This window comes from Callithrix jacchus, chromosome 9 (assembly GCF_049354715.1).
Source record: "Callithrix jacchus isolate 240 chromosome 9, calJac240_pri, whole genome shotgun sequence".
Classification (NCBI taxonomy): Eukaryota; Metazoa; Chordata; class Mammalia; order Primates; family Cebidae; genus Callithrix; species Callithrix jacchus.
In genome coordinates, this window is record NC_133510.1 from 16,897,801 (window position 1) to 16,921,733 (window position 23,933).

The 23,933-nt window shown below is 49.5% G+C and overlaps 1 protein-coding gene across 4 annotated transcripts in view; it reads left to right on the forward strand.

Moving 5' to 3' along the window:
- Nucleotides 1-6,637, forward strand: part of PRMT8 (protein arginine methyltransferase 8) — a 100,582-nt gene extending 93,945 nt beyond the window's left edge. For all 4 annotated transcript variants that reach the window (XM_002752225.7, XM_009003423.5, XM_035255477.3 and 1 more), the window contains exons 9-10: nt 4,875-4,996; nt 5,763-6,637. In XM_002752225.7, the coding sequence (XP_002752271.1) occupies nt 4,875-4,996; nt 5,763-5,846 (206 nt within the window). In that variant the 3' untranslated portion in view covers nt 5,847-6,637. The remainder of the gene's footprint in view (nt 1-4,874; nt 4,997-5,762) is intronic.
- Nucleotides 6,638-23,933: the final 17,296 nt, after the last annotated feature.

Genomic DNA, 23,933 nt, shown 5'->3' on the forward strand with positions numbered 1-23,933 from the left:
GAGGTCCCACAGACTCCAGTTTGCCATGCAAAACTTCTTTAAAGAGTGGTTTTCAAAGTGTGGTCCCTGGACGGGTGACGTCAGTATCACCTGGGAAATTGTTAGAACTGCAAATTATTGGGCCTCACCTCGGACCTACTGAATCAGAAACTCTAGGGGTGGAGACCAGCAGTCTGTGTCATAACAAGGCCTTCAGCTGATTGCAATGCATGATCCAGCTTGAGAACCACTGCATCTGTGCAAGACTGCCCCGAACCAGAAGGCTGAGAATTTGACCCATGTTGACTTTCTTCTGGAAAGGCTATTCCATCTCCTCACTCAGGCATACCCTCAGGCCTCACGAAGACTCTGCTTTCTGGCTGACTTAAATCCCTTTTCTTGGCACATGTCCATATGGCTAGCACTAGGGGTGGGGGAATAATTTGTTGAGTTGCTTTCTCAGCCACCTTCGTATGTCAGCATGGGGCTGTTTCCAGCAGGTAGAAAACTCCTTCCCCAGTTCATGTGGGTTAGCAGTGGGGTTTACTCTGACAGCTGACAGAGTAACCCTTTCTGTTTTAATGGATCTCAGATCCACAGACTTAGATTAATCCTAATTCTTGGCTCATGACATATGTCATTATTGGACCATGTATGGTTCACTTTTTGCTAACTTATATATTAATATGTTAACACAATGAATATCCATGAACTCACCATGTAACTCAGTAACTAGAATATAAATTAATTTCTATTAATTAGAATGTAAATAGTAACTAGAATAAAATAATAAATCTAATAAAAATCAATAAATACTAGTAAATAAATTTGTTAGTATTACTATTAGAAGGTACTACATTAATGTTTGAAATAAATATAAATTGTTGTTCATTTAAATATAAATATTGACTAGAAAGACAATGGTAATAACTGTAATATGATTATAATTAAGTGTAAATAAATGAATGCATATTTGCATTGATTTGCTTGCACTTATTAATTCCAGCCATACCCTGACTCAATGACTGAAATGCCACCAACACCCCTGCATCTTCCTGGATGCCTCACCCCATCCCACCTCCCGAATCACCTCTAGACGAACATTACCCCGAATTTTGTGATCCTTATCCCCTTGCTATTTCTGAAAAGTTTTATCACATGGATACTTGTGCCTAACCAAGGTATTGTTTGGTCTCAGCTGTTTTTGGACTTGACGCAAAGTGTAGCCTGCTGTGTGTGGCCCCTCCTTATCAACCCCCAGCTGAGTTTTCTGTCTCAGCCCAGTGGTAGCCCTGCTCTGCGGGCCACTTAGAAGCACATCCCCTACCACACAGCCTGAAAAGTGATCCCTTCTAATGGCTCTGACGTCCCTGCAGCTCCAGGCAGAAGAAGCTGTCGCAAATAGGCACAGACACCCAGGGTTCCAGGCTGTGGCAGCCAGTGGGCATGGCAGCCCCTCCACAACACATCCTCAATGGGGTGGGGGTAGAAGTGGGAACTGGGACCCCTGGGGCTACTGTGGAATCCAGGAAAGCCAGGTAGTGGGTGGAAGGGCAGGAGCCCCAGCAGAAGCAAGCCTGGGTGCCATCCCTAGTTTTTCCAGATGGGGGTGGGGCAGGGGAAGGCAAAACCTTGCTCCCTGACAAGGGGAACTCTAGATGTTGTCCATAACCTTTTGTTGAGTGCCCACCCGTGTGCGCGGCGACATTCTGGATATTTTCCAGGACATGCTCTACCACTAATACCTTTGCAGGCCAGAGCCATAGTTGATAGACAAATAAAATCACGTACACTGTAATGATCAAAGAATTGCTAGATACAATCGCTTAGTAAGTCCCTAACAGGGCCTAATATGTTTCAGGTAGAGTGGCCATGTAACTTGTCTTTCCATGAAGGACGTGTCTGCAGGTGAAGGGGAGAGCTGGTGATTATCATGCCAGGAAAACAGATGCAAACTGGATCTGTCCCAGGCAGAACAGGAGGCTTGGTCACTCTTAGTATATGATGCTTTCCCCTTCTCATTTCATTTCATCCTTACAATACATCAGGAGATAAATATCGTGACCCATATTCTGCAGATGTAGAAAAGGAGCCCCTGGTCACCGCAGAAATCAGTGGCAAAGCAGAGACTGAACGCTGGGCCTGTCGTCAGTTAATTAAACGTCCTTCCCACTCTACCTTGCCTAAAGAGGTCAGGAGATGCACAGCGATTCAGCCATGGCTGTGTGTTCACAGGCAGCCATTGCCTGCTCCTCCCCATCCCCCAGAATTACTGACTTCAAATCTCTTGGAATAGAATCAAAACATTGAATTTTACTAAGTTTCTCCTGGGCACTTTGATGGACAAGTAGGATTGGGAAAATTGGTTTAGGCAATTAGTCCATGGCTAGTGGCCCCATCGTGGAAATGAAATGTTTATGGATGTTCTTAACCCATCAAGGAAAAAAATCATCTTCCTCCAACTCAAAGTTGGCATGTCTTGGGGACTACCATCAGAGGCAGACCACCATGGCTGGCGAATCTGGGCCAGGAAGTCTCTGGGGGTCTCATAAGGCATCGGATTAGGTGACAGAAGGAGGCTGCTTGAATTCCCTTGCCTGAGGTCTTTAGGAAGAGGAGAGAGACACCTGTCTGAGATGGTGTGGGTAGAAGTGGGGGCGAGAGTGCTGTCAGTCTCCACACAAAACCAGGTACTATCTTCTGACTATTTAGAGGTAGTTGGCAGAGAAGGTTGTTGGGAGCAGGTGGACTTTGCCTGCAGACAGCAGTGTGCCCTGGAGGCCAGAAGGCTGGGTGTGTTCGGTAACCCAGGCAGAGTCTGAAAGGCACAGATTCAACATTTAGGATCCTCTTTTCCCTACAAATATGCAGGCTGCGCTTGCTCCCCGTGACCTTGAGTTTGCATTGATTTCCCAAATGCACGCATGGAGGGCCACTTGAGCCTCTCTCCAAACCACTGACATTTGATCAAGCCAGTTTGTTGCGAAGGGCAGAGAAGGACAGACTCCTCAGTGCCATTAAAATAGACCTTGGGGTTTTGAAAGATCTTAGAGGTCACCCGGTCTGAGTCAGTGCATGATAAACCCCAGTCGGTGCTGTGTGAACACCTGCCAGGGTGGACCTCAGGTGGCTCATACGATTGTGGGACGGCTCTAATTCTTCTTGGTTAATTAAAAATCTGCCTTCTAATGATTCCTAGCTCTGCCTTTGTTCTGCCCCAAAGTCATAAGACCACATCTAAGTCTTTCCCTGTGACAAGTTTTTGAAGTGTTTTTGAAGACCCTTATCTTATCCCCAAGTCTTCTCATTTTTATCATTGGTTCAGAAAAAAAGAGGAAATTCTAGTAGACAAATGCAACAGCCCAAACCAAAAGGAACTTCCTATAATAAAATTGGTGCATCTACAATCTGTAGATTCCAAAGGCCCCCAGTGTAATTAGACATGTACGAGAACATTGAAGCATCACAGACGCTTGTTCAGGTTCTTATCATTATTCATTTATTCAATACTTGTAGATCTACCAAGCACCAAGGCAGGCACTAAGGAAGCAAGGCTCGCCCGGTCCCTGCCCTCATGGAGCTTGCAGTCCATACAGGACGCAGACAAGTAGGGGTGGAGGGAAGGCATTTATCTTGTGTGACAGACACTGCAATAACAGAGGCTCAGGGTGCCGTGGGAGCCCTCAATCCAGGTTTCGCGGGTCAGGCAAGGCTTTCCAGAGGAAGGATGAGGAAGACAGAGGCTGGAGAGGAGGGAGGGGGAGAGTTTCAGAGACTGCTGCTGGCAAGGACGATGGCCTATGAGGCAAGATCTGTCACATTTAGCAGGAGAATGTGTCCTGTGCTGAGAGGGAAGGGAAGAGACTCAGTGACAGATACAGGGGAGTTGCAAGTATTACTGTGGCTTTGAGTCATGCAGGATGAGTGAGCTGTGGGCCAGCATTAGGGCTGTGCTCATTTCTTTCTGATTCAGTTAGGAAGACACACCTGAAACCCTACAGCAGGCCCGAGCCAAGGTGCTAGGTATCGCTCCCCCTGCACAGAGAAGCAGGCAAGGAAAGCATTTTTGTTTTTTTCTTTTGTTTTGTTTTTGAGACAAGAGCCTCACTCTGACGCCCAGGCTGGAGTGCAGTGGTATAGTCCTAGCTCACTGCAACCTTGAACTCTCAGGCTCAATTGATCCTCCTGCCTCAGCCTCCCGAGTATTTGGGACCACAGATGTGTGCTCCCACACTTGGCTAGTTTTCTCATTATGTTGCCCAGGCTGGTCTTGAACTTCTGGGCTCAAGCAATCCTCCTGCCTCAGCCTCCTGAGTAGCTGGGATTATAGCTGTGAGCCACTACGTGTGCCCAGCAGGGAAAGCTGTTTGTAAAATTGAGGAGCAAGTATCAGTGGATCTGGGGAAACTGGCTTAGCTGTGGTGTTTGCATGAATTATGTCATTAAAGGGAAACAGGAGGGCCTACTCTACAGATCTCTTCCCCATACTGTCTGAAGATCTTCCCTCTGTTGAACTAATTAAAAACAGCAGCATTTTCAGATGCATTTACATCGATGCATTTAGGTGGTCACGGGGCATTCATCATCCATCCCTTGGTGTGAACTTGTAGTAACAGGTTGTCCCTCTGCTGATCCCCAGCTAAGATCAGCCATCAGCACTGAGGGGATGGAGCCATGATGGGAGAAGAGGCCACTGGGGCTGAGTGGGAGTTCTGGTGGGGGTGCAGAGCCAGGCTACAAGGACTATAACCCTGACCCAACAAGATGCTGGGGCGGGTGGTTTCCGTGAGTTCCCGGGGAAGCCCAGCAACTTCTTTGCAGGCTCCCAGCCTCAGCCCTTCGGAGACATCTTCCCTGACTCTTTCTTCCCACCTCCCCTGTTCTTTCACCCTCAGCCCCTGACGCTCCCTACACCCACTGGAAGCAGACTGTCTTCTACTTGGAAGATTACCTCACTGTCCGGAGGGGGGAGGAAATCTACGGGACCATATCCATGAAGCCAAATGCCAAAAATGTGGTAAGTGCTGAGGCCATCTGTGTCACAGAGGGGGACCAGAGACGCAGGGCAGAAGGGACCCACGGAGCCGGCTTGCTAGGACCCAGTGGCCGGGGTTCTTAAGTGTCTTTTGCACAGTCAGAAACCTACTGAGGGAGGCAGTCGGTAGCCACATGTGGGCCTGACTAGGGCCAATCGAGGGACTCAGGCTTGACCTCTCAAAACTCAGCAAGTAGAGCTTTCCCCGGGTCCGATTCTGGATTTTCTCGGCTTTGAAGACAGCTTCCAGCTCTTCCTATGAGGGGCTTTCGAATCAATGGGTCCTCCCTCATTTAGCATGAGCTGGGCCAAGCGACAAGCTCCTGGTGGCCTGCAGGGTATTTGGCTTGCATTTCTTCCACTGGCTTGGTGGTGGGGAGACTGGCTGGCTCTTTCTGGGCAGCCCCGGGTGTGGGCATATGCGCTAAAAGGGTCTTCAGAATGCGCTGAGGGTCACCTCACAAAACACTCAACCACCACAATTGCTTTACTCCCAGGGCGAACTCAGAGGGAACTTTTTAAATTCAAGCAGGAAGGATTTAGGGAGAAATGGCAGAACTTCCTGTGAGGACAAGGGGGCAGCAGAATGGATTCCTGCGCGCTCTTCAGGGGAACCCTTTAGCCAGAAAGCCTTAAGACACTGGTGCCACCCATCCCTGTGGTGCCAGGAGCAGGCGGTGCCGGGGAGTGGGGCTGTGGCTTCGTACCCAGATGGCTGCCTGACCCTTCGCTTCTCTTTGCCTTGCAGCGAGACCTCGATTTCACAGTAGACTTGGATTTTAAGGGACAGCTGTGTGAAACATCCGTATCTAATGACTACAAAATGCGTTAGCACAGGTGGGAAGCTGCAGAGAGCAAGGAGAAAAGGAACTCTCACCTCGATCTGCCGTGCCGTCCCAAAGAATATCGTTTGCAGGACTACACACTTGAAAACCAGAGTTTTCAACTCTGCCTTGAAGATTGGTGAACTCCCCAGGGCTCCTGTGGGCTCCGCCACTGGACAGAAGGCCTCCAGCTCCTCCGCTCTGCCCTGGGAGCCCCTCATGAAGGCTTTGCATTGCCAGCAAAGAGCGACCTCACGAGTTGTGGCTGGGCCCCGAGGGTGGAAACGTATTCGCGTCTCCCTGTCTCTTCCTTAACTGTGACTCTCCGGGTCTTCTGAGTTTTGCATGCTGCGGGTGTCTAAGACAGATTGCTTCCACTAGAACCTGGAGACATAGCATCTTTGATAGCATAAGCCAGATTATCTGTGTGTGCGGTGGTGTGTGTGTGCGTGCATGTGTGAGTGTGAGCAGCATAGTCCATATTTACCCACAAATACCTGTATATGCATGCATATACAACCAAGTGGGTACACTTAGGTGTTCACTCAGAGGGGCGTGTGTGTGCGTGCGTGCGCGTGTGCCTAGAATATATATTACTCTCAGAGGAGATTCTGTTGCTTTCGAATAGAAATTTGTTTTGTGATTAGTTCGCCCCTTCCCCACCCCTTACCAGATGTTAAGCAGCTATGAAACATTCTCTGTACTAGCTCTGGTCTCCTTTTGACTGGACTGTGGCTCTGAACCCTGAGCATAGTACCACGGACTCCGTGGGCGCTCAATAAACACACATGAGAACAAAGCGGTGGGATGGCTGGTTTCCTGGTGCTCTGAAGTGGGAGGGCTGGGGGGAAGCCAGAGGAGAGGCCATCATGGATGGAGACTCAAGGACAGCAGCTCTTACATGGGTTCACATTTGCTCCCCAGCAGGGAAGTGAGGGCTGGTCTAAGAGCATCTCTCCCATGAACTCTCAGGGATCCTGACTCAGAGGGTGAGAAGAAGGTCATGGAGCTGGGGTCGGGGACAGGACTAACCAAGGGTGTGCCAGGACGGAAGGCCATGCCTAGCTTGGAGACCTGTCAGGATAGACCCATTAGCCTTGGTCAGGCCATGGTAACAGTGGAATCTGTGAAGGACGGAAGTACAGTGTACTTTTCAGGGCGTGGTGGAGTGTTTTGATTTGGTTTGGTCTTGGGTTATTCTTTAGCTTCCAAGACCATGATTCTCATCAATGTCACTTCCCTAGGAAGAGACATTCTAGGTGCAGGAAGGAGATGGGGCCATTTAGAAATGATGGGTGAAGCTGATGGGACCCAGGAATGGGGAAGATGCAGGGGAGACCAGGGGTCTGGCTTTGCATGGGTGGGGTGTGCTGGTGATGGCAGAGCCCCTGAATAATGATAACTGAATCCAATAGCAATGGCCTCTGCACTTCCATAGCCTTCTGAGGTCCGTGGACTTGCCAATTCCATGAAGCCTTGGGAGTTACACATAGAGGCCATTACTCCAGCCATTTGATAGCTGAGGTGAGCTGGGCCAAGATCTCGAGTTCCAGTTTAACATGCCCTCCCCTGCCCTGCACTGATTCTTCCAAGTCTCAGGCCTGGAGGCTAACACTCCCTTTGTATCTAGAGGCAAAAACAGTGAAAATTATTTGATGGTTTTTGTGTACATGTATCCGACAAGAAAAATAGAGAAACAAGAGGAGACAGAAGCAAGTGTGTTAGAGGAGGGAGGAGGCTGAAGGAGGACATGGGGGTGGGGGCTCCCTTAGGGGGCGTTTGAGGAGAGCCCAGGAGTGGGTTTCCATTGCGGTGAGAGTCGGGTCCCCTGGATTCTGCCTAATGAACTGGTCTAGCCTTGGGCAGAGAGCCCATCCCACCTGGCATAGAATCCCACCCGTGGTCAAGCAGCAAAATCCCACATTGCCAGGAGCCCAGTGGAGCGATCAAGATGCTGGCCTTCTGGGAGCTCCAAGCATTTGGGGCCTGCAGGCATCCCTGACACCCCAGGACCTGGGGATGCCGCTGGGGCGGGAAGCTGGGGGAGGACCAGAATGAGCAAAGGCCCAGCAACCTTTTGGGCCTCTTTGGCCATCAGAGAAGAGGGTAATCCCAGAGACCTACCCCACACCCATCCCGATCTTTAGCCTTCTGGAGTGGTGTAGCCCCTGGGCTGCCCCACCATCACCCCTCCCTGCCCCTGGGTTGCAGAAGGGAAGCCTGCAATGCATAAGGGATCAATTTCACAGCAGCGTCCTCCCACCTGCTCAGGGGAATGCTCCAGTGGGAATTGTCATTTCCCTCCAATTCAGTGGAAAATAAGCAATCTCTGCTTCGAACAGGCTCTGAATGGAAGTCAGTGCATGAGATGAGGTCTCAGATGACAGACAATAGAGATGCTAGAAAGGTGACTTCACTGAAGAAACATGTTTTTTCCTCGACTCTTTGCCTCTTTTTCCTTTTTGAGACTGTACAAAACCCTTTAGAAACTTTCTGGCCTGTCACTCTTCTCCCACTCTGGGGAACTTTGCCCTTTCATTACCAACTCGCTTCTCCCAAAACGTGGTGCCTCTTTAGTGATTGCATCTGGGCTTGTCTGTACAGAGGCCACTCTGTGCTTGTTCAGAAGCCCACTGAAAGCACAGTTTCTCTCCCCTCATAAACCACAAACTCCAAGGGCAGGGACCTGCCTGAAGAGAGTGGGGTGCAGGTGGCTGGTAACAGAGTGGCAGCTGACCCAGCACTTGCTTGACTCCCAGGGAATGTACCGGTGAGCTCCTGCCCTGCACCCAGGACCTGCAGGCTCCAGCCTCTTCTGTTTGTGCTCCTTGGGAGATGCCAACACGTTTCTTTCAGTTTCATAAAAAATACCCCATGGAGGCCATCTGCCCTAGACAGACACAAGCCTCTGTAAACAGGCCTTAGCCAAGCCCTCCCGGGACCCTTCCTGTCCCCTTGATGTCACACCTGCAATCCCACCCACAGGTTCTACCTCACTCCAGACCTCAGTAGTGGCATGAAATTAAGCCAGACATCCCGAACCATCTCTGTACCGTGTTCACCTGGCCTGGAGTCTATCCCTGGTCTAGTGGCAGCTCTGATCACCCGCCATGCGCCCTGCCTTGATCTCCTTGGGCTCACATAGTACGCAGACTCTGTCTTGTCCTTGCAAGTCCCCCTTCCTACTACACTGAGGGCCCCAGCCCGGTTTTTGGAGCCCTCTTCCTGAAAAAACATTTTCCTGGATCCCCGCTACCTGCCTGCGGTCCTGACTAGCATCTCTTTGGATATGTTGTTTCTGAGTACAGCCCTACCTGGGGGCACTGAGATTTTTTTAGACCCCTGGGCTGTAGCATATTATATCCAGATCCTTATATTGCTGTCTGGTGACTTCCGACCTAAGTCTGATGTCCCAAGGACAGGTGACCCCCTCAGTACATGTCTGATCACAGTGGATGTGCTGGGCTCCGGGTCCAGAGCCTCCAATGTCCCCGTCCCGTTGGAAGCAATTAGTCCATATTCAGCAAAGGCTCAGGCACAACATATTCCAGTATTGGATACTCAATAGGCTCCAGGCACTGAACTAGGTAGCAGCAACATAGCAGAGTCAGCAGGCATCCTGGAACTCAGTGATCGCTAGTGTCTAGTTAGGCTGGGCCTGCTCTTGCCCAAATCTGAAGCAATAAGGTCCCTCTGCCATTGCTTATAACCAGCTCCAGCTCTGCCCATTTCGTCCTGAGGGCCAGCCACAGTTCTCAGCCCAGTTCTGCAACATAACCTCCGTCAGAAAAGGTGGGGAGCTGTGTTGCTTGTTGGCTTATCTCAGTCACTAAGCCCTAGAAACAGAAAGAGAACATGCTTGAATTTCCTGCTATCTGTGAATTCCGTGGTGGGGGTTGGGGACAGCATGCCATTTTCAGAGAATGGCAGTGTTCCAGGGGGCCCAGGACCCTTTTTAAAGCTGGCAGTAGGTCATTTCTCACAACAGACGTGCCAAAGGGAGTGTACCAGTCATTAGCTGACACGTAAGACTAGAATCAGCTGGAGCAAACTGGGGTGGGGAAGGCCCCAGCAAGCGGGTCACCAGACCCAGGCCCCTGCTGTCCCCTTTTCCAAAGGCAGCCATCAGCCGCTGCACAACTCTGCCTCATGACACATGTTTTGTCAACTCCCAGCACTGCTGCCTACTAAAAATGTGACCTTGGGCAAGTCACTATGAGACCCAGTATCTTCTTCTGCTGAAAAGGAGGCAACTTGGAATGAAATGAAATAAATATAAAATGTGTTTGGAAAATGTAAACCACAGTGAAATTCTAATAACCGCTTCTTCAATCGCCATTCTGTCTGGATTGTAATTCTGTTCTTGAGAAGCACATTTGGATGACAGACTGGAGCCCCATGGGTCTGCGAAGGCCCTGAGGTCAGCAGGCACCACAGTCGGAGCTGAGGGCGGCAGCAGCCCAGGCTCCAGGCCCTGAGGTCAGCAGGCACCACAGTCGGCGCTGAGGGCGGCAGCAGCCCAGGCTCCAGGGCTGCAGGGCCTGGCCCAGAGTTTCGGGCAGCAGTTCAGGTGACACTTGCAGAGTTTTCCAACAGCCCTGGGCAGAAGTGGCCTGCTTCAGGGCTCTGGTTCATTGGCTCTTTAAGGGCTTAAAACCCATCTCCCAGCCCCCTGGCAGGCTGTGGTTCACTGGCACCCATGTACGTCCTTCCATGCCACCAATAGGTATATGTCTGTCCATGAGAATGAAAAGATCCTCCGCTGTAGAGAAGCCACAGACCCACCTGGGGCACTTGGTGGGTCTCACCTGCTGGCTGCCTCTGCATCCATTTCTAATCACAAGAACTTGCTGGTGACCTTGAGACAGCGTCTAGCGTGCTAAGCCTAGTGCCTGCTTTGCATACCAGGGAGAAGAGCAGAAGATAATCCAAAGTGTTATTTTACTTTGGAATTCGACACATGCTGCTTTTCCTGGGAGAATTATTCCTTTAGTCATATTTAGTTTCAGTTAATAATATATTGAATTTGTATCCTCGGAGTACCTATCCTTTTTGATGACCGGAGTTAGTGGCTTGGAAGCACATACTGGGGACCGGCAAGGGGAATGGGGTGGAGACTAGGCTGAGAACCTAATCTTGTTGGCAGTAACAGCCACATCAATGCTTAAGACTTGTTTGGCTCCATTTATCAGGAAAGTACCAGTCAAATCCCCACTGTCAGAAATTCCATTAATATGTCAGAGGCGTGCACCACTATGGCATTGTGAGTCAGGAGGTGCCAGAAGAACAGAACTGTAGAGATCCTTCTCTGTGCTCAGGGAAGGACTGGGCCTCCCTAGAAAATATCTGTGCAGGAAAGAGGAGCAAAACCCAGAGGTGTGGAAATAGTGTGCTGCACACACAGCTCTATGGTCTGAGAATACCATGCCACCGGAAACGTGGAAGATCTGTGTGGAGGCTGGAGGCAGGTCCGCTCACTCGTGCCTGCTACCTGCATGCTGGGCATGGCGTGCAGAGGAAGCTTGAGGTGCTACTTCTTTTTCAGCCCACGGCCCCGGTTCTGGACCCAGTTGGAACCAGGAGTGCTACATGAGTGGCCTCTCCTGACTTTCTCCATTCCATACATATTTCTCAGGTGCCTCCTGTGTAGCAGACTTCTTCTAGGCACCGGGAATACAGCACAGAACAAAAGAGATGCCAGCCTGCTGTCTTGGAATTTACTGGCTGCTGGAGAAGCAGACACTAAACAAGAGGGATAAATATTATGAAAAGGAAGCAGAGGCTGAGGGAGTACGAGACTGTTATTTAGAGCCTGAGAACAAGAGAGCTTCCCTGAAGATAGGACTTTAAACAGAGCCTTGAAAAACTGGGAGGGGAGAGGAGGGGAGGGGAGGAGGGGAGAGGAAGGGAAGGGAGGGGAGGGGAGAGGAAGGGAGGGGAGGGGAGGAGAGATGAGGGGAGGGGAGAGGAGGGGGGAGAGGAAGGGAGGGGAGGGAAGGGGAAAATGAAGGGAGGGGAAGGGAGGGGAGATGAACCGAGGGGAGGGGAGGGGAGAGGAACAGAGGGGAGGGGAGGAGAGATGAGGGGAGGGGAGAGAAGGAGGGGGGAGAGGAAGGGAGGGGAGGGGAGGGGAGAGTGAAGAGAGGGGAGGGGAGGAGAGAGGAAGGGAGGGAAGGGGAGGGGAGTGGAGAGGAGGGGAGAGGAGGAGAGGGGAAGGGAGGGGCGCCAGGAAGGAAGGGGAGGGGAGAGGAGGGAAGGGGAGGGGAGAGGAAGGGAGGGGAGGGGGGAATGGAAAAGGGATCCAGCAAAAACAGCAAGTGCTGGGACCCAGCCTGAAGGAGTCTGGAGAGCTTGGCTCGACTGAAAAAGATGAGCCCACAGAGGAGCAGGGGAGAGCCCAGAGAAGGGGGCCTGAGATACAGTCTGGGCTCCATGGTCAAGGGCCTTGCAAACCACATCAAGGACACCTTTTCCTTAGGCAATGAGAAGACACTGAAGGATTTTAATCAGGAAAGTGACAGGACAAGATTTGCATGCCACACATGCTCACCATCTAACGAGCTCAATTTGGCAGTTGTTTTCCTTGAAAAATGGTAATATGCTTAACCCATTGCCTACTTCAGAAAATCAGCCGCGGAACAGGTCTTCTGTAAAACCGGCAAGAACCTCTAGGAACCATGAGTGAAGGACGGGGACTGCGGCTGCTTTTGATTGCTGCTGTTGACAGCGGCTTGAATACAGATGGCTTTGTTTTAGGGTTGCCCCTCAGCCGGAGGGAATCTGCAGCCGGCCAATCTGTGCAACTCTGAGATCATTTGCATTGTCCTTCCTGGTGTCATGTCACGCTGTTCTTGCCACGAGGACAGCCTCCTCCTGGCTCAGCGTGTGTCATCGTCTGGGAGGGGGAAGGCAGTTGGAAGGGTCTGCGCGAGGCTGGATCTGCATTTGGGATTGTTCTTGCTGCTTCAAGCCCTGGGCAGCTGTTTCCAGGGGAGCAGAATGCTTGGCATCACTTTCAACTCACAGAACATATTCTTGAAGCATCTTTCAGAGGCTCTGTGGGTTGTAATGGGTTTCTGATATCATGACAATTGCTTTTGGCCATGGTTGGTTAGCTCCATTGGATAGAGCATCGAACTTCAAGCCAAAGGCACAGGCTTCATAGACACGCAGCTCTGTTTCATGGGCATGGATGATGCCTTGAACTCCAGCCAGCCGTGGAGATAAACAGGCCTGGGTTGAGCCTGGCTCCCGCCTTGAGTAGCTGAGACTGACAGTGAGTTACTGGAATTGTCTGCTTCTGTGTGAATCCTTTCCCTGTTAGATGGGAAGGATAATAATAACTTTCTCCCAGGGTTGTTGCAAGTGTCAAATGACACTGATGGAATTAAATGAGATCATGTGAGATCACATGGTAATGCACCCTGGGGCACAGGCAGCTGCTTATAAACAGTAGCTCTTTCTGTTCTCAGAACTGAGGGCTCCAGGCAAGAATATGCAGACGACTCCCAGCTCTCTCCAGGAGAGGGAAAAACAAGTCCAAGTAGTTTCTCTCCACAGTGGGTCAGAGAACTGTCTTCACATGGCCAAAGAGAGAAGGCATAGGATCCTGTGTTGCGTGGAAATAATTCCAGAGGTGTCCTCGGAGATGCCTAGATTAGAAATGCCATGGTTAGATTAGATATAGACAGATTAGAAAGAGCAGTGCCAGGATGCATCTGAGGGCATTAAATGCGACTTAGGGCCTGAAGCTGCCTGTTGCAGAGTGTGGAGCTGTCCAGTCAGCAGGAGGTTTCCCATGGTGTCCTGGACTGAGGACCCAGAATGAGCTGAGATCAGAATAAGCACCAGGCAGTGGTTAGGAGTGTGGACCTGGGAGCTGGGGGAGCATATTCAAACCTGATTCTCTCACTTTTGTCTGTGTAAGCTTGAGCAAGCCATTCAGCCTCTCTCTGCCTCAGTTTCCTTTCCTACAAACTGGCGGTAATCCTATTATCTACCCTGTGTCATTGTGGTAAGAGGTGAATGAGAAGCGTGCCAGGTGTGTGATGAGCAATGCCTAGAAAGCTGCTCCTCCTGGAATTATGCTGGGCTTTGCACACCTCCAGGACTTGGGCACACTGGCCCTTCTGAGCCTCACAACCTGGCTGCTGTGCTCTCTGGAGGTGTGCAAAGCCCAGCGTCTGTGCCCCACACTTGTCATGCTGCATTTTTAGCATCTGTTTTTGTTTCTGTCTGTCTCCCCACCGGACTGTGATCTCTTGAGGTTAGGCTCTGCATCCCACTTACGCTGCATGTCAGTGTCAAGTACAAGTCCCCAGCCCATCTCAGGTGCTTAACAAACATTTGCTAAATGAGCAAATGCTGACTTGATGCCATGATGCCCATGGCAGTCACCAGTCTGCCTGCTGCTCCTGACCTCCGAACCTACTCTGTCACCTTGGGCCATTCACTCCCTGCCCTGGGCCTCGGTGTTATCATTTATGAGACGAAAATATTAGCCTAGAATTATCTTCAGGTCCCCACCCAGCTTTAAGAAACTGATTTTTGTGATTCTACAGCTCTTATTTTGTGACCCTGGGCTCCAAGCTTTCTAAGAAGATCCCGCCCCCAACTTGGTAGTGGAGGAGAGTAGAATGGCTTATTTTTGGTGGAGACTGGGGTTAGGGGTGAAAAGTAAAGACTCAAGGAGGAAGGCCGGGTGCGGTGGCTCAAGCCTATAATCCCAGCACTTTGGGAGGCCGAGGCGGGTGGATCACGAGGTCAAGAGATCGAGACCATCCTGGTCAACATGGTGAAACCCCGTCTCTACTAAAAAAAAAAAAATATACAAAAAATTAGCTGGGCATGGTGGCGCGTGCCTGTAATCCCAGCTACTCAGGAGGCTGAGGCAGGAGAATTGCCTGAACCCAGTGGGTGGAGGTTGCGGTGAGCCGAGATCGTGCCATTGCACTCCAGCCTGGGTAACAAGAGCGAATCTCCATCTCAAAAAATAAATAAATAAATAAATAAAATAAATTATCTCTTTCCCCCACTCCCAAGCAATGATAAACGGTTCTATTAGCAATCCAGATTGTTTCCTCAAGGAGGAAAAGAGGTTCCTGGCAGGGCTGCAGAAAGACACCATGGAGGCTCTGCCAATGAGTAGCCAGAGGACTGGGAGGTTGAACTGCCAAGGTTCGAGGTTTCTCGGGCACTTGACTACAGTTCATTAGCGTGCGACTCCGCAGAGATGCGCCGTCTCTTGGAAAACCATTTTAGTAACTGAGAGCAAATGGGATTAAGGATGCTGGCTGGCATCGGGCCAGGACCAAGTGGCTCCCATCCACATAGGGAGTTAATTTGTCTGTGCTAATGTTGCCTATTGATTATCTCTGATTAGATTTTCTTTCAGGTGTTTCTCTGCAAAGTGTTTCTATTGAGTGGAGCTCTGGGACTGTGGCTTCTGGGGGCTCTGTGAGGGGACAGGAGTGGTGAGCAGAGCCGGGAGGTGTCCGGGATCAAGAGAAGCCTGGAGAACGGTGGCCAGTTGAGAAGGCAAACCTTGTAGCAGGTCTGCACACAGTGACTATGGCCCTGAATCCAGGGGTCCTGGGGCCAGACAAGCCCTGCCCCTGGACCCCCAACCTTGTCCTGGGAGGTCCTCAGTCTCCCTGGGTCTGTTTCTACAGGACATGCTGCAGAAGTGACTTGGGAACTCTACAGGGCTGTACACACATAGCTTTTTGTGTTATTTCCTCTCAGTCCACAAGCCACGGCTGCCTTTGAACATTCACATTCATGGAGAACACTACGGCCTGGAGAATTTCCAGTAATGACTAATCTGAAAATTTAATTTGACTTGAAGCTTGTAGTGTGTAATCCCCATGCCCTCACTTCATCCTGAGAAATCCCCTTTTCAGAAATCTGAGGCTGTTTGGATTTAAGTTTTAAAAACTGAGTGTTTGAGACTTAGTGACTTGAAGCGTGGGATGGGGAAGTACAATAGGGTAGCCTGAAAGCACGCTGGACTGTGGGAAGAGTGAGGTTAAAGACATGACGGGGCTGGTAGACAGACATGTAACGCATTAGAGCTGAGATTGTTGCTTATGCAGTTTCTTGCTTTACCTCCATTCTCACGCAGCCTGGCCACGCCCACTGCTCTGTGCCGGCCTAAGGAAGCTGGTCGGAGGGTGATGCTCGAAGTGTCTCTGGCCTTCCATCCTGACCCATCCTTCCACTCCTCTTTCTTCAGGCACAACTGCAAATCCGCTCCTGTCGCTCCCATGTTTAAACCGCCCATACCCCCGGTGGCTCCTTGTGACCTCCAGACTGATACTGAAACTCCTGCTTGCTCAGGGGAGGCTCTCTGGCTCTGGTCTCCCATCTCCCCTTCACTCTCAAAGACCCAGCTCTGTCTCCCACCTGCCGAGTCCTCATCCTATGCACCGTCCTGGCCATATACGCCTGGGCCCCATCACTTCCACTCTCCCGCTTCCCTGATTTCCTTCTGTTATTTCCTCCCACCAATTGTGAACCCTTTTGTTGGAACTAGGAGTCCCCCCAACCCTCATCCCCACCTGGAGGCAACTGAGTCCCACTCAATTCTCAATGTCCATCACAGCGTGAATATTCCTGATCTAAAATGCTTGGGACGGGAATTGTTTTAGATTTTGGATTTCTTTTCTCCATTTTGGAATATTTGCATACACATAATGAGACATCTTGGGGATGGGATGTGAGTCTACAAACAAAATTTGCCTCTGTTTCCTGTACGCCTTACACACATAGCCTGGAGGCGATTTGATCTAGTTGTACAATTTTGTGCATGAAACAAAGTTTTGGCTGTGTTTTGACTGTGGCTCATCACATGAGGCCAGGTGTGGAATTTGCACCCTATGGCATCATGCCAGCACTCAAAACGTTTCCGATTCTGGAGGATTATGGATTTTCCAATTAGGGATGTTCATCCTGCATTCCCCATCGCCGCTCTCTCATTGTTTTCCACCTGTTTGCTGCTATAGATCCTTCAGCAACTTGGAGCTCCTTAATTTCTTTCTTTTCATGGTCTAAGGGCATAGGGTATTGCACGGCACCTCAGCACATATTCAAACTCGGGTGGAAAGAATTTCAGCCCATTAACAGTCGGACTAAAGAGGAGAGAGTAAGGGACGAACTCAGAATGGGTGGTGTGCATGGTTTCATCTGCATGTGTGTGTGTGTTGTACACCCACAGACACAGGATGAGTCAGCATAACCCCTGAGTCCACCTCCTTCCTGAGTGTAGATGATCAGCACTGACCCTAGGAGTCCTCAGCACCTTGCTAGGACCTCTGCTTTACTAATGACCTGCCTAAGCAAGTCATCAACGTTCTCTTAAATTCAGAGAGTGCAGGCAGTGTGGTCCAAAAGAAAGAGACATCAAAGACGGATCTAAGGTCAGGAAATGCTCACAACCATCTGGGATTTTTCACTTTCTGTTATTGCATTCAATTACTGTTGTTGCTCATAATAGTGAGGTTAAACAATGGAAAAATAAAGTTCTTCCAGCTTCTAATTAAATCAGAATTTCCAGCAGCCGTTGGGAGTGGGGGCAAGAGTTGATATTATTATTTTTAGGGACAGGATCTCACTCTGTCACCCAGGCTGGAGTGTAGTGGTGCAATCATGGCTCACTGCAGCCTTGAACTCCTGGCCTCAAGTGATCCTCCCACCTGGGCCAGGAATTACAAGCGTGAGCCACTGCATCTGACCTATTTATAAACAAGTAAAATAAAATAAACTACCAAAAATAAAGCCCTACAGGTGATTCGAACCTGCATCCAAGGTTGAGAACCCAAGTTAGCCCCTCAGCTGGGCTCATGTGGACTGGGACACAGTGCAGCCGGGTCAGGGCAGGCCATGTCTGGGGAGCTGCTCTCCTGATTCCAGTGCCTGCAGTGCTGGCCAGGGAGCCAGCCACCTACCAGGAGATGAAGGAAAGGAGGGGCCACTTATTAAGTCTCGAAGGGGTGATGCTCACGGATTAGAAGGGATGTGGCTTCATTTACAGCAGGCGAGGACTGGGTTAGATCAGAGCCCCAGATGGGTTCCCAGTGAATACCCCTCCTTTGTGATGTGGGGACAGACTAGGAACCCTGATGCGATGGAGGCTGTGAAACTCTCACAGATACATTACTGGAATTGTAGGGTTCTGTGTGCAGTGAACCCCCTTCCCAGCACTGGGTGGGAAGATGTTGTGAGGCTTGTGTGGAGCCAGCTGTGGACAGCAAGGGCAATGGGCCAGGGACCAGCTTGGCTGCTCACTGACCTCAGACCCTAGGCGTGTCCCTTCTCCTGACTGGGCCACAGTCTCCCTGTCTGGACTGGAGGAGGGAGCATAGTGAGCCAGTTTTCAGCCAGCCTGGCTCTTGTTCCTACACACTAGTCAATGCAGAAGTCCCTGTTGGCTGGGGTTAGGGATGAGGGGAGGACTGGCCAGAGTGAGGGCACCCAGCATTCACCCTGGGGGGTAGAGCAGAGATTAGGGGTACTTACTGCTCTCTGACAGAGTTGAGGGAACCCAGACTCCTGTACTCCCAGCCACTGCTCAGACTACAGGCTTCCTGTGCCACTGAGTGGGCTGGAGGGAAGGGGAGAGCAGGGGAGATGGGACTTATGAATGAAAGTTGCTTTGGGAGGGGGAAGGAGAGAAGGGGAAGGAAGGGGAGAGGGTGGCAGGGAGGGCACAGAGGAAGGAAAAATGCAGCTTCATCTGCTTGTTTGTGTTTCTTGTATTTAAGATGCCGACTTCTAGCATATTTTTAAATCCATCAGACATGAAAGGCTGATTTAAATAGACCCACAGTGTGAAGCTGATGATTTCACTTGCCACAATAGGGAAGCTGGCAGGGCTCTGGCTAGGATCCAGCACCTCCCTCCTCGCCAGGGAAGCTGCAGAGCAAATCGCTCTGGGCTAGAGAGACTGCCAAGCCAGGTGCTTTCCCCTCCCTGATGGGGATGCAGAGGGAGGAGGAGGGATGGCGGGAAATGGGGGAAGAAGTAGGGCAGGGAGGAAAGTGAAGAAGAGATGGGTTAAAGGAGGAAACCGAACTTGAGAAGTGAACTAGTCCCCCCACAACCCCCTTCCTCTTGGGCCAGGAAAGCTTCCTAGCTGAGGCCATCCTGACTCCCTGTGCTACACCCGCTCACTTCACTCTCAGATCCAAGGCTGTGGGGTGTAGACAGGGGCCTTGTAATCCTTTGTGTCTAATTTCTCACCTGCATTTTAAGAGCAGAGCTTCAGAAAGATCATCGTGTGAAGCAGCCAGTTTTGTTGCTGGACAGCACCCTTGGAGATAAACTCCTCCCTGGGGAGAAATTGAAATCCTTCCGCTCTGCCATCACCAGTTCCAATCCGGCCCTGTTGAGTCCCGCAGAACAAGCTTAAAGCCAAAGTCAGCTCTTTATCCCTGAACCGCACACTCCGGTTCCTGCTTCAACACCAACCCTTTTATGCTCGTTTCTAGTCTTTACCGTAAATTATTACAATATAAATCTCTGCAAAACCAACATGTTTCTGGTGTTAATGTAGTTCCTGCTATAGTCAGTGCAACAAAATTCCAGGAACCACAAAAGACTTTTGCCACTTGTTTCTGTTGCTGTTGCTGTCAACACCCTGGCGATCCAGAGCCTCCTGTCGCATACAGGATACAAAGGTCTGTCAACCAGAAGCTCGTCTACAGGTGGTGGGGCCACATTCACCGAGAAGTGTATTCCTGGGGAAGGGTAGAGGGTCCAGGAGCACTGAGCACCCTCCCACCGCAGAGCTGAGAGTCGGGTGAGGGGGGTGAGGCCCTCAGGGGAAGGGAGGTAGGAGTTCTGGCAGAGGCATTTGTATAGCATTTTTTTTTTTTTTTTTTTTTTTTTGAGACGGAGTTTCACTCTTGTTACCCAGGCTGGAGTGCAATGGCGCGATCTTGGCTCACCGCAACCTCCGCCTCCTGGGTTCAGGCAATTCTCCTGCCTCAGCCTCCCAAGTACCTGGGATTACATGCACACGCCACCATGCCCAGCTAATTTTTTGTATTTTTAGTAGAGACGGGGTTTCACCATGTTGACCAGGATGGTCTCGATCTCTTGACCTCGTGATCCACCCGCCTCGGCCTCCCAAAGTGCTGGGATTACAGGCTTGAGCCACCGTGCCCGGCCTGTATGGCATATTAATTTATGCTTGTGTGTTTCTAGCTATTCCCTCCCCGCACACACAGCCTCCCCAAAGGCTGTATGTCAGCTTGCCTTCCTTTCTAGCTTTCTCATCTTTTAATATAACCCAAGGCAAACACTGAGTGTCTTACAGCTTCTGTTGCTGGGGATCAAAGAGAATTGAATCCTTCCTTCCTTCACAGAACATAAATGTTGGTACAGTGTTTCTTAAAAGTTTTTATTGTGGTAAAATATACATAGCATAACATTTACAATTTTAACCATTTAATAATGCAGAATTCAATGTCATTGAGTATATTTTTAATATTGTGTCCACTCATCACCACCATCCATCTCCAGAGCTTCGCCATTATCCCAACGTGGAAGTGTTTTCTAAACAATCTATGTAAAGGTGGGTCAATTAGGAATGTGCTATCTGAAGTCTTGACTGGACAGGGAATTATCCATACACCTACCTACTGTGCTTTTGTGTGCTTTTTTTTTTTTTTTTTTTTTTTTTTGAGATGGAGTTTCTCTCTTGTTACCCAGGCTGGAGTGCAGTGGTGCAATCTCGGCTCACCGCAACCTCCACCTCCCAGGTTCAAGCAATTCCCCTGCCTCAGCCTCCCAAGTAGCTGGGACTACAGGCATGTGACACCACGCTCTGCTACTTTTTATATTTTTAGTAGAGACGGGGTTTCACTATGTTGACCGGGATGGTCTCAATCTCTTGACCTTGTGATCTGCCCACCTCGGCCTCCCAAAGTGCTGGGATTAGGGATGAGTCACCACATTTCTCCTTTCCCAGGGAAATGGGAGGTGCTCTCACCATAGCCTCAGCCTTTCCAGTTAGCAAGAAGTGTGGAATTTTCTCTCTTTTACATATATTGTTTTCTTTCGGTCTCTTGCACGAGGAGACAGAGGACAATGTAGTAACTATCATTTGTTTAGAGCCTTTCAGCCGACTAAGCTCTTTCCCAGGAGTCCCCTTTTGACCTTCACACTAGCCTGTGATGGAGTAAGGCAGAGAGCACTATTTTGCAGATTTGAAAGCAGGTTCAGAACATCAAGCAGTTCCAGGTTTTGCCCAGGGCCCACACAACTTGTGTGCAGGTCCTTACTCTGAGAGGGACTTTGGGGACAGAGGAAGCATTTGAGAGAGCCACAGCTGGGTAAGGACCGGGAAGGCTGCTTTCGCAACAGGAAGGAGGAGAACAGGGCAGGGAAGCATCTTCTGTGCAGAGGCGTGGAGTCCAAGTCAAATTGAGTTGCTGCGCTGCCTGCAGGTAATGCATTGTACTCATGGCAGCTGGGGAGGCCGCGGGCTGTTGAGACAGATGCTTTGTTGGGCACCACACTGTCTGAAAGGCAATTGAATCACAGCAGCTGGAACATGCCAACATTTTGTTTCAAAAGCAAGAAGCAGCAACTCATTTGCACCAGTGAGGCAAACCCCTAAGGTCTACCTAGGCCACAGGGGCTCAGCTGTCTAGCCTCTAGGACTTGGGGCTCCAGTGGAGCAGCTCACCAGGGGGTGGGCCTTGCACCTGAGAAAGAATGCTCTGCTCTTCATTGTCCCTACAAGGCCGATGTTATTTGTCAGATACTGTACCAAACACGTGGCTGCAGGGATGAATGCTCCTGCCCTCGGGTGCTCGGTCCAGTGCCTCTAACTCATTAGGACGCTGTGGGCAGTGTGTGTGAATAAGCACCATACAGAATGGTGCCATTTGCTTCAGTGCAGAGTGGCCTCGGGAGCCCAAGCACCTGATGTTGGGCCACACCCTGACACTCTGCCCTTGACCTAGTGCAACACATGCTCGATGAATCCCAGTTTCAGTCATGTTTCCCAAAGTTTTCATTTCTATTTATAATTTTTTAAAATCCTATTATTCTATGTTCTTCAGGCATTTTTGTTTAGCACTGCAGTGTTGTTTATGGGTGGTATTTATTTTTATACGTCAGATGGATCCACTTATAATTCACTATGATAGCATGGGCCTCACCGGTCCTAGGAGTCCTCAATTGCTGGGAGAGGAGTCTCCTGGTGCTATGACAAGGGCCTGCAAGTACCACTTTTGAACCAGAGCCAGAGCCTTGATGAAGTCCCAGCTCTGAGAGAGGGTCAGTTCTTGGACCTGACTCAGCCCTCGCCCCAGAATGATAAATGACATACTCTGCCCAAGCTCCTCAGTTTCTACATTGATTTCAGGTCCTCTGCCAAGCAACATATGGTTTCCCAATCCCCATCATTTCTAGCAATGTTCTCCCTAAGTAGGGCACTTTGATTAAATCGGCTCCACTGAATTGTATAAAAGGTGGAGTCATGATGTTCTTTGTCACTGCTGTTGTTAGTAATTAACATGCCTATTAATAGAAACATCAAGTGAGTTAGGAAGTGGGGAAGGAGGTTTAGAAGGTGATTGTGTCTTGTTAACCCTCTCCCCTGCCAGATAAGAAGGGAAAGAATAACCAATACAGTAAAATCCTATGGCTTTTGACTAAACTTTGTTGGAATTTGTGCAGCTTCTTTCTGCGCCCCAGAGGAAAGGAGGAGAAGCGGCGGTGATCCTAGGGCCAGTCCAGAAGCCAAGCTCAGGCTTGGATCACAACCAGTGGCAACAGGCTACTTGGAAACCCATGTGTACCACAATTTCATTATTTTGAAGTAATTAAGCTGGCTTAAAAAAAAAAAAAAAGCTTCAGATTTGCCCTGATTTGCAGTCTTCCCCCGCAATCCCTTTTGAGTAAAGCTTTGCAGGATGACTGAATTCTTGGAAGGACAGGGAAGATTGTCTGAGCATGTCTGGCCTCCTTTCACTTCCCCCAAGAGAGTGGGTAACTCCTTGGGCAGATAACCTCCAGAAGGGCACTAGAAGCTCAGGAAGAGGAGAGGCTTTCTCAGACCCAAAGAGCCTCCACCCTCTTACAATCCAGAAGAAAGGAGAAACCTTGGAGAGTAGGGTAGAGGTCAAGCTAAAGAAAAAGACCAGATCCCTAGCTGGTTGTGTGAAGTGTGAGGAAGAAGGCAGGGACTGACAAGCAGAACTTGGTTTGTGCACAGGGCAGATGGCTACTAATGTAAACTCTTTGAGCCTTTAAGCTATTTTAAATATGTTTAAAGACCTAAAGTAAATCGTGTCTAAATAACTAAAGTATGAGAACAATGTCTCACCAAATAGAGAATATCAGTTAACACAGAGAAAATATAATAAGGAACCAGACAGAAATTCCAGAGTTGAAAAGTACAATAATGGAAAAGAAAAATTCACTAGACAGGCTCAACAGCATATCTGAACAGGCGGAAGAAAGAACTAGTGAGCCTAAAGATCAGTCAATTGAGATTACCCAATCTGAGGAACATAAAGAAAAAATAATGAGCAATAATAAACAGAGACTCAGAAACCTGTGAGACACCATCAAGCATGACAAACACAGATAAAGGGAATTCCAGAATGAAAGGAGAGAAAGAAGTAGAAAGAATATTTGAAGAAATAAGCATCAAAACCTCCCCCAATTTCATGAGAACTATTAATCTATACATTCAAGAAGCTCAACAAACTCCAAGTGGGATAAACTTACAAAGATCAATAGCTGGGCACATTAAAATCAAACCACTGAAAGCCAAAGACAAAGAATTTTGAAAGCACAAAGAGAGAAACAATTCATCAAATGCAAGCGTTTCTCAATCATACTAACAGCTAAGTTTCAGCAGAAACCAGGAAGGCTGGAAACAGTGGGATGGCACAAAGTACTGAAAGAAAAAAAAGCTGTCAATCAAAAATTCTATATCTGGCAAAACTATCCTTCAAAAAATGAAGGATAAATTAAGACATTTCTAGATAAACTGAGGAAGTTTATCTCTAACAAGAGAGTTTGTCTTTAACAAGCCTGCCCTACAAAAAACGGCAAAAAAGCAATCCTTCAGGCTG